At 40.4% G+C, this 14,548-nt stretch overlaps 1 protein-coding gene and 1 long non-coding RNA gene across 2 annotated transcripts; one reads left to right on the forward strand and one right to left on the reverse strand.

Moving 5' to 3' along the window:
- Positions 1–685: 685 nt before the first annotated feature.
- LOC106948844 (uncharacterized) lies at positions 686–10,849 on the reverse strand. The gene is made up of 3 exons (XR_001425257.1): positions 10,709–10,849; positions 2,694–2,697; positions 686–697 (listed from the first exon to the last, which is right to left on the reverse strand). It is a non-coding gene; the product is annotated as an uncharacterized LOC106948844 (long non-coding RNA).
- si:ch211-217a12.1 (alanine aminotransferase 2-like) lies at positions 2,081–14,481 on the forward strand. The gene is made up of 12 exons (XM_015034712.1): positions 2,081–2,191; positions 2,351–2,554; positions 7,324–7,413; positions 7,564–7,672; positions 7,818–7,951; positions 9,240–9,483; positions 9,673–9,752; positions 9,966–10,102; positions 10,856–11,030; positions 12,951–13,106; positions 13,186–13,298; positions 13,940–14,481. Exons 2-12 carry the CDS (start codon positions 2,408–2,410, stop codon positions 14,028–14,030), a joined length of 1,476 nt encoding a protein of 491 aa, XP_014890198.1. The 5' UTR covers positions 2,081–2,191; positions 2,351–2,407; the 3' UTR covers positions 14,031–14,481.
- Positions 14,482–14,548: the final 67 nt, after the last annotated feature.

A 14,548-nucleotide genomic window follows, 5' to 3' on the forward strand; every position in this document is an offset into this window, starting at 1 on the left:
GCTCTAAAATCTAGTTGCTAGATATTGCTAACAGTTATTTCAGGGTTCGGTAAATTGAGTACTGCAATTTAAAAGTATAAAAATGAGGTCTTTTCTCAAAACCTCTAAAATACTTAGTATTGTTTCTGTACCCATTTCTGTACTGTAGTTACAGCTTGTGTAACTCCACAGAAAATGATAAACTACCTTTGTTGTGACGCTTCTTTACAGCTATATGTGGTATTTCAAGGAAAGTGAATGGACAAGAAATAGGGTATTTTATTTTATTTTTTTTCCAATAAGATTTTTAAGATCATGTGGTGGAAAACTAACAGAGAGGGAGATTTTGCTGAAGGTTTGAAGAATGTGACTAAGATCCAGTACTGACTTGTTTCTGCCAGGGATGTTAATGAAGAACAGAAGTTTCATCTACAGGAGGAACTACAGAGAGGTCAAACATTGCTGGGGTTTTTGGAACTGGTGTTATATTTACTTGGGTTACACATATATAATCTGATAAGTACAAATGTTTTTTTAATGCAGTGTCTGACATTGAACACTTTCACTTTACAAAATTTAAATATATAGACAAACATATTGTTCAAAAAATACATGTGAAAGTAGTTTTGGTGCAAATACAGCAATATTATGTAAAATAAGGGTTTGGATGAAATTATTGCTTTAAAAACAAGTGGCTAAACTACAACCCTGCTGTAGACTGGATGTAACTTTATGTATGAGACGCTGTTTGTCCTGCCGTACCATTGCAATGAGTTTTAGTTAATTAACAACTCTGCTTATTACAGAACACATAGAGAACTTTGGTTGTGGTCCAAGTGAATCCCTTCCTGAGAAGTATCCTCTTCAGTTTTTAATCTAATAAGGAATAAAATGTAATAGTTACACTACTGTAATTACATTTAATCAAATTTGCTTAAAAATGTAACGTGTACATTGTAAATCCATTTTGCAAAGTATCGTCCTCCTCTGATTCTGTTAAAAATATGAACTATCTAACCAGAAAAGCTGGTCAGAGATGGTGCATGTTACTATTGTATAGTGTCATTTATTGACTTCTTTCTTTCATTTTTATTAGAGTTCATTCTGTTAAAAAGTATGGAAAGTGTGGCCTTATTATGGAGGCATCCTAACCAGATGACCAAATCATCTCATGTGACTCGGTGTAGATAACGTAACTCTAGAGAGCCATCTTTAGCACATTAAGGCTGCTGGCTGAAGCAACTTAAAATCAGCTGCTTTTGTATTTGAATTGTACAGATCTTATTTTTATCTGTTAAATAATGTATTATTGTTTTTTATTAGAAAACATAGGTAGTGGAAAGTTAATGTGTCTAATTAATAATACTTTTTGCCAGCAGTGATACCGGGCCATGGCCACCCTTTCAAATCTTTATGGGCGCACCCCTGCTACATCACAGTAATAGAAAACCGAGAGGAAAAAGCTATTATGAATCTTTTCCCCGTTTTCTCCCATATTGGTTTATAAGAAGGGCATTTGGGGGTTTAAAGCAAAGTTTTTCATCATCCTTCCCTAAAGAGCTTTAGTCTGAGACTTTTCACTGAATTGTTGACAACAGAAAGGATTTATCATTCATAATTAATGGTTCCACTTAACAGCTAAGAGCGAAAGCAATTGCCATGCAAATGTATTTAAATGAAGCAAATGGACGGGATAAGTTGCTCCACCTTTCATAAAAATACGCAGGTGTCTTTAAGTATATCGCTGATGTCACCCCTGTCTTCACGATGCCAAATTTTCTTGGTTACCGAACAACGCAGCAAAGCAAAGCGTTCGCCCTGCATGTGAAAATGATGTTTTTCTGTAGGATATTTCATGCCGCATTCAATGAGCTGGGACGGCATGGAGAGGATAAAACGGAAAGTCTTCGTCCTTGTTCGGGTGACCCGAAACAACTTATATTGTAAGCACCGGTGTTTGTCAGCGGGTGTGGATATAGAACTTGCTTCTTTTCCCTTGATTTTGTCGATGTTACGTCCGTAAAGATAGATTTTCCTAAAGCCCTTGAACGTACCATTGGCAGGCTCCGTTCAGAAACCGAAGGGAGGAAAGTCCAACCAACCCGCGGACGGAGGCGTGGCGGCCCGGTTGGGAATATGAGCACCGGGAAGCTCCGAACTCTCTCCAAGACCCCGAGCTGACTTGAACTTTGTTTTCCCCGCAGAGCAGCTGGTAACCAACGATAATTTTTTTTTATCTCCTCTTCTGCCGCGACCAACTTCTGTTTATTATCGATAACTTTCATTTCTTCTTCTTCTTCTCCTTCTTCTCCTTCTTCTTCTCTTCTTCTTCTCTAACTCTAAAAATAAATAAATATATATATTTTTTTAGAAAAGCCTTACAGTTTGAGGCGCTGACAGAAAGCGGGGTGAGCACAAAGCAGCCAGGATGTCCCAGGAGGCAGTGAACGGGGTGCCGTGTCGGGGGAAGGTGCTGACCGTGGAGAACATGAACCCCAACGTGAAGCGGGTGGAGTACGCGGTCCGCGGCCCCATCGTCCAGCGGGCGGTGCAGATAGAGAAGGAGCTCCGAGAGGTAAACTGAAAACAGAGCCGAACTGTCCGTCAGAAACAAATGAACCGGCGCTATAAAAGTTGGTTTTATTTGCATAATGCAGAGTGTGAGTGTTTATGTGCTCCGGCTTTTCTACGACTGCCTCTTGCGCGCCTCTTACGCACCTGTTGGGAATTCCCCTTTACATTTGAAGATATTATCCAGCAGTGGTTTCCATCAACCAACTACTCACTAACAGTAATATAATATGCACTTTCAGTGCAGTGTTTTACAGAAATAATTATATATAAAAAAGCTTTTCTTCAGCTGCGCAGACGAAGAAAAACGAAAGAGTAACGGAAAACACCGCAGCAGTGAAGAGACTGAGTGATTCGATATACATTCTGATGTATTAGAGGTCTGTTTTTTGAGTTGGCATAAGGCTTATGCTTACTAATTGATCCAGTTTACGGTCTGGTGAGGTTTTAAAGCTGATAATCTTTTCAACTTTAAGCTTCAGGTTTGAATCAGTCACTGATATGAGCTGCTCAAGGGAAAATTGGCGTATTCTCATCTGTGACTGATTGATTGGTGCATCTCCAACCTCAAGGCATTATAGATTCTGCTGTTAATGCTGAAGCTAAGCAAACAGTGACAATAATGATCTTCTTAAGAACTTTTAACCCTTACACATCTGTTTATTTAATTATTTATCTGATTTTCTTTTCAACTCATGAAGTTAGTATAAGCCGTAATATGGTTTTTTTTATCCAGAGTAATGGTCCTACATGCAGCTGGAAATCTCCTTACTTCAGTTTTTTTATATAAATGATCTCTCTCTCTCTCTCTCTTTTGGATCAAGCAATGCTTTTTTCCCTCCCTTATTTCTTCCCTCTGGGTTTGATTGGAATGATGGTGGTTCTGTGGGCTGTAAGTACGGAAGGCAAAAAGTGCCACCTATCCAAGAAATTGTTATATAATTTTATAATTATACATATATATAGTAATATAATTGTAAAATTCTATAATTATTTTTTACAAGACATAAAAAATTAAATAAATAATATCCCAACTTAATTGTTCAATTTGAAGTCAAGTTTTATATTCAAAGTGTAGTTTTCCAAATGTAAAAAAGAAAAAAAATATATATATAATTGTTTCTCTAACAGTAACTATCACTATAGACCAATCATCTTGACTAGAGCAGCATCATAAAGCTGGCAGATAAAGACCTGTTATGTGTTAAAATAAAACATATTAATAACACATTTAAATAATAAAATGTTATATTTTATTTATGAATGTATATTTTTTTATCCCTTTTCACTAAGTAGTAACACATTTCTTTGTAGTGTTCTGTTTCATTTATTTACAAAATCGTGGCACTTCACACCCTCCATAGTATGCCGATGTGTGCATGGTGTTGTTAACGAATGAGACTGACGTCAAACGTTTGTTTTGTTGTTTTGGTGAAGGTAAAAATGACACATATAATCTGCATGAAACATATCAACTTGTTATTTTTGTTTATTTGTTTTTTGTTTTTTCAACTTGCCTCCTTTTACTGCAGTTCCACAGAAGACAAGTAAACACACCCGAAAGAGGAATTTAAAGTAAAACTGCAACAAAAATGGAGAAAAACTTTAAAACATTCAAACAGATATAGTTGGCTTATGTGATGTCATCAGAGGCATGTCTGTGTGAAAACTTGCTTCATGTAGGTCTTCATCTTTATTTGCACCAAAAAAGCATAACAAATAGAATAAAAACATGATCATGACATCTTGAGGCAAAGTATATCTCAGTTGATCGATTTTACAGACGTTTGGCTTGTAGCTTTAAAATAAACAGCTTTTGAAAACAGTGACAAGCTTAACAAAACATAGTGTCTTCTGTTCCATATCTGATTAAAAAGTGAAGACTCATTCGTTTTTTAGACAGTTTAGTTTTTGCTGACTTCCTCTGCGATTAGCAACAGGACTGGAATAGCAGGTCGTTGTTTTTCAAGTCCCAGCCTGTGCTCTTTTGCTTGTATTACATTCCAACAGGGGCGTTATTGATCTACTGGAGGCAAGGTAGGCAGGTTAGATGTGATGGGTTTTTTTTACACACCGTCTCTCTCTCTCTCTCCTCTTTCTTGAGACGTGATCAGCTGCAGTGGATAGCTCTGGCTGGTTTTGAGTGCATTTAGCTCTCCTTTTGTCTGACTTGCCTGCAGGATTCTGAGGACGTGTGCATTGAGTAGCTTTGTTACATAAGATGAGCATTCTCTGTCCTCTTTTGTGTCTCTGGGCTTACCCGCTCAGAAGAAAGAGCCTGCTGGGCCCCTCTGGGCTCCAGAGGCTCAAAACAAGCAGCTCTGATGAAAGTGTTGCGCTTCTCGGCTGTCCACTTGTTTATCTGCGCTCATAACCGGGACGGATCATGTCCTTGTGCAGCTGACAAAATAATTATCTCAGAAGCAGAGTGGCTTGTGTAAGACATCTTAAAAACCAAATCTAAGGTGGTTTTTTTCTGTTTTTTTATTTCCAGAGGGGTCGGAGGGTTTGTATTGCAGCAGTTGTCGAGTCATCTGCGGGTTTGCTTCCTGTCAGATCTGCTACTGGAACACTTTTACTGGTGGCTCAGCAGATTTAATGCATTTGTGCTTTTGTGCACGTGTGCTGCTGATGACCCTTATGAATCCTTACGCAGACATCTGGCATGACACTGCCTGTTCTGGTGACAGCTAATTCAGGCTTGGATCTCAGCTTCTGGCAAGTCTGGTGTTTTCTGTCACAATGGCTGAGCATCATGCGAGCAGGAGCACAGGAAACATTAACTTTTCTGGTGAACGTAACGACTCCACGCACGTCTCTGTTTTCGTTTCTTTGAGTGACCTATACCTGATTCTGCTTCGTTTTATTACCATCTTAGTGAGTGCATGGTCCTTGGAGAATTGTCCTTGGAATGAACAGAATTTTCCAGTTTGCATAAGCAAGTCCAGTTTCACTCTGCGAACTAGTTTTATGTCATTCCTTGGAAAAGTATTCAGAGCCCTTGGGGTGTTGCACATGTCGCCACACCCGTTGCAAAGTTTTGGACTATTTGCAAAATGCAATTAAATTTAGCATTTTGGTGGCAACATCATGGTGTGTGGATGTTTTTTTTTTTTGTTTGTTTTTTTACAGGAGGTTTTGGGAGGAAACCTGTTCAAGGTTGAGATTTACCTCTCTGCGGGACAGGGATCATAAAAATTAAATTGTTCAGACCAAAGTGTAAAAGTTTAGACTGAAATTCTACTAAAGAGGCAAGGCTTGAAAACTGTTGTTAACAAATGCTCTTCATTCAATCTGACAGAGCTCTAGCTGTTTAGGAAACATAAATAAATGGACAGTAGACATTTCATCAGAATTTTTTTTTTTTTATTCACATGCACGACACACTTTTCATATATATATATATTTGGTTAAAAAATGTACACTTCAAGCAATTCTGAAGAAATCCAAATAAAGTACCCTGAGGTTTATGGTTGTAAAAGGACAAAATGTAGGGAAAAAAAGGAAGGGGGTTGTGAATACTTCTGCAGGGAAGAAAAAGGTTTCTGTTTGTGAGCTCTACTCTGTCCTCTGGGTCACTTGGTCTGGCTGTGCTGGTCAGGCCTGTGTAATGAGTGCCTGGTGCTGACTGAGCAGGAGAGCGCAGGAAGTAACTGGCTCGGAGAACAACCGGACACTTTGTTGATCGAGACTAAAAAGCAAACGAGGTGCATCCAGCTACTTAGATCTGATTTAATGTGAAGCTAACCTTGCCATAATTAAAAACAAAAAGATAAAAGAAAAGATTATTTGGTGATTGCACCAAATGGATCATAGAATCCTTTCAAAAAGAACCAAACACATTTTTTTAAAAACTTTGGATAACCTGGACATGAACTGACAACATTGCATGTATGTCAAGTCCTACTTGTGTAAAAATCCATGATGATCAAAGTTCTTCTGACCGCCTGGCTTGACTTCGAACGTTTCTGATTGACGCACTGACCTTTTTGGTCCGGTTGCCATAAAGCGTGCCGGTTGACGTCATCTGAGAAACGGCAGCAGCTGCAGCGTGCCGGAACCAGCAAACAGACCCTGGGTTTGGGTGTGTCGTTTAAGTCGGAGAGATGAAGAGAGCCGGTTTTGCTGATGAATAGAAGATGACCAGAGGAAGCGAAGAAAAGACAGAAGTCTGTCTTGTGATTAGATTAAGCCGGCATGTCTTGGTGAACATGCAACCCACCACGAACAGTGGGTGGATTGTGTTTCTGGAAGACCCAGCAGTCATTTAACACACAACCAGACTGTGAAGTATAAGAGCGGGACGTTCTAATGGGGGAGCGACGGGTCGATGCAGGGTGAAAATAAGTGGCGCCTTCTATTTTGACTTGCAGTGCAATGCTAAAGTACGTCCTAAACTTTTTCTGATTTGGTCACTTTACACTTTACACACTTCATTGTACATCATTAGCACATGGACATGCTTTGATCTAATCCATGCTGTTGTAACCTTGGCTCGTTTAGGGCTGAAGTCCTGTTGGAAGTCAGACGAACTGCTTTACAGCTTGTTAGCTTTGTGTTAGCATCTCACATGAAGCTTCAATAAAACGCAATAAGGTTTCTGTGGCAAAAGGAAGAAAAAGTTCTAATGGTGTCAAAACTTTTCCAAGCTGCTGAGTCATAACAAGTACAAATATGAATACAGTACAAGTTTCTACAGATTTGAATTTTGCATCAACAAAGGTCCTCCTCATTCATTTGACTCTTGCGCTTTCTGTTTTTTTGTTGTTGCAGGGAGTGAAGAAACCCTTCACAGAAGTCATCAAGGCAAACATAGGTGATGCCCAAGCCATGGGTCAGAGACCAATCACATTTTTCAGACAGGTTAGACTCACTGGCTGGATTCATCCCCTGACTGTTTGCTGTGTTTGCACTTTTGCTGATAACGTGGAGCGCTCATTGATGGACACAAAAAAACAATAAAATGTGTCACAAAGCTTGTAGCTAAACCACATATCCTCATCTCTCTCTCAGGTGTTGGCTCTTTGTTCTTACCCGGAACTTTTGGAGGACAACAAGTTTCCAGAGGACGCCAAGCAGAGAGCTCGGCGTATTCTCGACGCCTGCGGGGGTCATAGTATAGGTCAGAACAACTCCCTGCCCACCCCTTTGCTCCGTCCAATCAGTCACGTCTTGGAGCTGCTCTGTACCGTCACAGTCAGTCTCTGTGTTTAACAGTGTCGGCTTATCTGTGCAGACCTTTCAAAGTTCACTGTCGTGTCCTGCAGGGGCCTACAGCGCCAGCCAGGGAATCGAGTGCATTCGGCAGGATGTGGCACGTTACATCGAGAAGCGAGACGGCGGCATCTCCTCCAGCCCCGACAACATCTACCTCTCCACCGGGGCCAGCGATGCTATTGTGGTATCTGTCACAACCTCTGACACCTCCTTCGCAGACTGGCGACATGCTGCAGAACCGACTTAATAGACGCATTGTTCCTTTAATCCTGCAAAAGCGACACGCGTTTCACAGACCTGGCCTACATTGAACGCCTGTCAATTATATACTTACTGAGCTGTACTTTGCACATCTCTGACTTTAATCCACACACAGACCTTTATCACCCTCACTTTTATGCAACCATTTCACACAGCTGAGTAACTTTAAGATATAATCTAGCGCAAAGAGATAACAACCGGCCCATGCAGTAATAAACACTGGCATATCTGGCACAGAGTGTACAGGCAGAGGTGTCAAGTTTTAAATGATTTCCCTGACTCTCAAATACCCCTAGGATGGTATGCAGGGTGTCCACATGTCCTTAAAACGTCTTAAATTCATGTTTACATTGACCTTAATTATGTTAATCACTATTCAATCTAGTATATTCTACATAGTCTTTTCTCTCACAGGATTTTTCTTTCAGTCTTGTGCCTCATTGTGTCTGTTGATGCTGCCGATAACTAGCTAATAGGCCCTTGCTAGCTAGCTAACTTTCTGGTGACTATCATGGATAAGTGCAAATTTATTTGCAGTTGACTGGCTGGTGTTTGTTTATGGCACTGAGTCATATCTGTAGCTGACCCGTACGAGGCCAGGTGGATTTTGTGCAAAAAAACCCAAAAACTTTTAAGCTTGCCGCTATGGGGGCTGTACAGAGACGTGCAGTGTGAAAAGCACAAAGTCACTGCCAAAAACTACAAACAGACCCCAGAGATGTCATAAAATATTATATTTTTGATTATAATGCAACAGGATTCCCCAACCATTTCTCTATATTTATAGTTTATTGGTCTTAAGTGTTTTTCAAAGTGGCATTAAACAGTCTTGAAAAGTCTTAAATTTGCCTTGCTGAAACCTGCAGATATTTTGGTATAGCCGTGCTGAAACTCCTCTCTACATTTTCATTAGTGAGAATTTTTGGTGTGTGCCTTAAGGCTCACCACACAGGGCAGCACGAACAATGGGGGTGCCACTGGCAAAAACCTCGATAATATAAAACGCAGTTTGAAATGTATAAAGGCTTTATTGTATTTGTGAAATCTTTGGAAAATTGTTTTGGTTTTGAACAGCCGTAGATTGATAAGCATCTCAAACACAACATATATTTATTTACGAGTCAGCGTCTAGACTGACTCCAGGTTCCTTCATAAATGATCTGCTTATGGTATCCAAAATCAAGGCGGTAAAACACTCCTCCAAATCTCAGACCATTCTGAAGCTGCTGGTGTGCGGCGAGGGTCGAGACCGCACCGGGGTGATGATCTCCATCCCTCAGTACCCGCTGTACTCGGCCGCCCTGGCGGACCTGGCCGCCGTGCAGATCAACTACTACCTGGACGAGGACAACTGTTGGAGTCTGAACGTGGCAGAGCTCAAGAGAGCGCTAAATGAAGCCAAGCAGCACTGCAAGCCCCGCGTGCTCTGCATCATCAACCCCGGGAACCCCACAGGTACATGTACACAGAACCCTGCAGAAAACTTTGATTTGTGTATCATTATTTTGTGAAGAAAAAAATGCATCTATAGCTTCTATAGGTTAAGATTATTTTCAATTTTTCTGGCAAGAAAAATATTCGAGATACCTTAATTCACTCTTCTACTCTTTTTACTCTAAACGTAATGTTTGTTTTTTATTGTAGGCCAAGTCCAGAGCAGACAGTGTATTGAGGATGTGATCCGATTCGCTAAAGAGGAGCATCTCTTCCTCATGGCCGATGAGGTAAAAACAAAAAGTTTAAATAATCTAAAAGCACAAAGTTTTAAATGATCTCGACTGTTAGGTGGAAAATCAAAGAGATCAGCATCGACTTGGAGGAAAGAAATGTATTTTCTGCCTGTGCATGGGCTCCATTCCCGCATCTGTATGAATGTGTTTCCGCTTCATTTAATTCCTGTGTAAACAGTTTGTTCTGAAACCATTTTCCTCTGGCAGGTCTACCAGGATAATGTTTACGCCGAGGGCTGCAAGTTTCACTCCTTCAAGAAGGTTCTGTTTGAGATGGGACCAGAGTATTCCAGCACCGTGGAGATGGCCTCCTTCCACTCCACCTCTAAGTGCTACATGGGAGAGTAAGCGACTACCTTTATGGATTATTATACGTAGGAATTCTCTAGCTTTTCTTCCTTTACAGTCAGGGTCCGTACAGATGCTTGAAATCCTTGAAAACTTGGTATTTTCAAGGTTTTGGAAGGTGATTCATTTCTGTATATAGTCCTTGAAAGTGTTTAATATTCAAGCTGCACAGTTTTGTAATAAAATGCAATCTAATGTTTTATTAAACGCCTAAATTTATTTGGTTATCAGCTGTTAGCTGCAGCTGAAACCAGAGATTTTCACACACCTAGCAAAAAGATACAGACACATTTTTTCCTCAGACTAAACGTTTCTTGTTTCAGGTTGTTTTTATTTTATAAATGCCAGAAAACTTAGCGAGAATTTTTTTTTATTTTACATTTCAATAGTTACTATTTGTATTGCCTCAATGACGTATTGATCTGTGTAATTGAAATAAAGTTGACTTATATTTTATACGTTAAACCTTATTAAAATTGGGTGATTTTTATTTTATTTTTTTAATTAAATTTGCATTTTCCTTCCAGACCAGTCTGGTGTATATTGTTTGTGTGACAGAGAGAGATATTTCAAAAGATAAAATTTAGTTTTCCTTGGAGTACTATCTCCAATATTGCTGTGGTTGGTGCATCCTCTGTTGTCCTTGTTGTTAAAAGTATTCCTCTACAGGTGGTGGAGTTATTTCTCCACGCAGACGTGTATCGTTTAGTCATCCTCATGTTTGTCTTCTCTCTGTTTGCCTTCGTGAGGTGTGGGTTCCGTGGCGGCTACATGGAGGTGATCAACATGGACCCGGAGGTGAAGGCTCAGCTCACCAAGCTGGTGTCGGTCCGTCTGTGCCCCCCTGTCCCTGGACAGGCCCTCCTGGACCTGGTGGTGAACCCCCCGCAGCCCGATGAACCGTCCTACACTTCGTTTATGAAGGTGACCAAAAAAAACAACAAAAAAAAAACCCTCCCCTAGTCACACGGTGCACTTCCCGGATGCAGCAGCAAACATTTCAGCAAACACATTTCACTTATGTAAATACGCACAAGGACCGACGGGTATAATCTGCACACACAAAGCTTGCATTGAGTGAGCTGAAGCCTTGGCAAGGCAGTAATCGGCTTCTCTGTGCGAGAGTTTTGCTTCTTGCCGTTGGCTTCAAACAGCAGCCTGAGCTTTGCAATGTGGATTATATGCAGCACATTACATAATGTACAGTGTAGCAATGATGTTAACCTGTTTCTGCTGAACCCACACAGGCGGAGGGGTTGTTCGCAGTGAGAGGAAGTCATTCATTATGTGGTCATTACTGAGTTCCCTGGTAACGTGACTCTCAGACTGCAGGGATTTTTTTTATGCTAGCATTGAAATCCTGCATATTTCAGCAATTTTCCATGTGGGAAACAGTATATTTATGACTGCATTTAAAAGCCTCTATACTTCTCTGCTTCCTCTTACAGTAAAGCAAAAAAAAAAAAAAGAATAAAACACATTTTGCACATTTCAGCTGGGCTTGTGAGCTGTTGTCGACGCATCGGGGACAGTCGTGCGATATTCTCTGTAGACGCACGACGGCTGCAGGAAGAGTTACAGTTAAACCAAGCGTAGTTTTTATTGTGACGACTGAAAGAGCTGTTCATACTTTGACGGAGAGAAATGTGTGAACTTTGTTGCTCTTTGATATTGAGAATCATTGACTCAGAATGTGTTTTGGTGCCAGATTGAACTTTTATTGCTCTTCAGTGGCTGGATCATACAGGTCATCTTTGAACTTTACAATGTGACCAGGTGATGTGTAGAAGCAGAACCAAAGAATTGTAAGGATTTGAGTCACTGACATGAAATAAATGGTGATATCCAAGTGGTTTGACTGTAGGATTATGTAACCTGCTCAAGTAGCTCAAACTGCTGAAGTCAGTTCATTTAGATTTTTATAGAAATAGATCAGTTACAGATTTGACTACTTTAACCTCGGATTACTTCAACTTAAGGTAAACAGAACAAGTAAAGGGTTTGCCAATTGCTAACAAAAGGTTACAGTGTAGGTGTAAAATGAAAAAATATTTCACTTTAAGTTATATAACCTAAGGGCCAATAATTACCAGCGTTCACTCAGTGGGGGAATGATGCCACCAAGTGACCCGATTAAAGTATCATGGCCAGACAGTCAGTCAGCTATTTTCTGTTAAAAAGAAGAAGAAAAAAAACACTTTCTGTTTTTGTTCCTTGTTGAACTAACTTACATTTTTCACAGTGGCAGACATGTTTAAATATTTTCAGTACATTTTCTTAAGGCACATTACTCTGTCCACTGTATTTCTGGTGACCGTAGTGATAGACCGATACAAACAAAATGAGGTTGAATCTGGTTTTTAAAAATTTGGAAAAAATAAAAAAAATCCTATCCATTCTACCTGCACATATAGAGACTAAACCTTTGGCCAGTTCAACATCTCCAGCCTGTTCAGTTTTGACAGAGGGCATCTGCAAACTTCTCTTAAGTCTTGCCAGAAATTGTCAATTTGCAACATAGTGCATGAGTCTGAAATGGGAAGGATTGTTTTTATTTTCAGGGACCAAGCGGAGAAATTTAAAATGGGTTTTATTGTCCATGTTAGAATGGCTCAGTGGATTAATTAACATACATTGATAGCACAAAGCAAAGCGTTGTTTTGATGGAAAAACTCCAAGATCTCCTAACAAACGACTGATCCACAGAGTTTCAGCCTCGCTCTTTACAGGATCCATTACAGCCAGTAAGATGCCAGCTCAGAACAGTTATTGTGGCAAAAGATGGATTCAGTTTCGGGTCATCGGTTAACTCCTACTCATTCTTCTCGGTTGCTTCCCTTCCAGGAGCGGACAGCAGTGCTGGCCGCTCTGGCAGAGAAGGCCAGGCTGACAGAGGAGATCTTCAACACGGTACCAGGGATCACCTGCAATCCGGTGCAGGGCGCCATGTACACCTTCCCCCGCATCACTCTCCCACCGAAAGCCATCGACAAAGCCAAGGTCTGCTCTTACATTCCCCCGGTTGACTGGTGATTCAGCGCCAACACGTTAGCAGTCATGCACGTTTGCTTACCTGCAGGCGGAAGGCAAAGTCCCGGACATGTTTTACTGTATGAAGCTGCTGGAGGAAGAGGGAATCTGCTTGGTACCAGGAAGTGGCTTCGGTCAGAAAGATGGAACCTTCCACTTCAGGTTTGCATCGCTCATCATGCTTATATTACAAAAGTATTCACACAGCTTGAACTTTTCCCCATTTTGTCTTGTTACAACCACAAACTTCAGTGCATTTTGTGTTTTTTTTTTTTTTTTTTTTACATCGTAGCTCAACATAAATTAGAGCATAATTTCAAAGTGGAAGAGAAATTTTGTTTATGAATAAATTTTGAAAAATGTGCTGTACATTTGCATTCAGGTCGTTGTTCAGCTGGAAAGCGAACCTCCATCATCATCACAATCCCTTTTATGGTTTCCCAACAGGTTTACTTATTCTATTAACATATTTCTTCTACCTCCAAGATAACATTAGAGTCGTTGGATTTTAGTTGGCGGCATCAGTAAAGGAGCTGAATACAAATGCATAAAACCTCAGATTATCATCTGTAAGGACTTTTAGAAAAACACTGCATAATTGTGCTTCCACTTCATAAGGAGCGATTTTGAGTTGGTCTCTGAAGTTTTGTCTTTACGTGACAAAACACCGACATGCTCCGAGCACTTTCAACAGCGCAGCCATAAAAGTTCAGCGGTATTTCAGTTTGCCGACGCGAGTCACAAACGCATTCCTTCAACATCTGTACGTACAATGTGTTTTTCTTCTTCTCTCCTCCATCCAGGATGACCATCTTGCCTCCTACCGAGAAGCTGAAGGTGGTGCTGCAGAAGATCCGCGACTTCCACTTGCGATTTACGAACGAATTTTCCTAACGTTGCCCCCTCATCCTTTCCGCTGCTGTTCATGAACAAACACATCAAGTGCCAGTATCTCAAGTGCCTTTGAGTGAATGAGGCAGCAGCTCTACAGTACCCGGCCAGAACCTCGAAAACCTTTGACGTTTTGTTAAACAGAGACGTTCTTATGAAGATGTTTTAAGCATCTGTACATGAAGCACTTTTTAGCACCACACAGCCAAGATTATGATCCCGTTTGATCTTTGAGGCACAGTTACAGAAGCGTCTCCCTCCCCTCTTCTGGAAAATGTATTGATGCTTAATGATTATGTCTTAATTTAATATGTTAGGTGAATACAGGATTAATATGAAGCTCCGTAATCGAGCTCAAGGTACGGTCTGACAGTGTTTTTAAGCTAGTTTCAAGATGTAGCCATTTGTGATTATGTTTAAAACTGTGATTTTTAAAATGTGATTCTTTCCTGAGCTGTATGCACTTCCAGTCTCTTCATTTAAAATTTCTACCAAAAAAAAAAAGCCTCTTGTTTCGATTC

Source organism: Poecilia latipinna, unplaced genomic scaffold, assembly GCF_001443285.1.
Source record: "Poecilia latipinna isolate Pla-1442-1.1 unplaced genomic scaffold, P_latipinna-1.0 Scaffold309, whole genome shotgun sequence".
Classification (NCBI taxonomy): domain Eukaryota; kingdom Metazoa; phylum Chordata; class Actinopteri; order Cyprinodontiformes; family Poeciliidae; genus Poecilia; species Poecilia latipinna.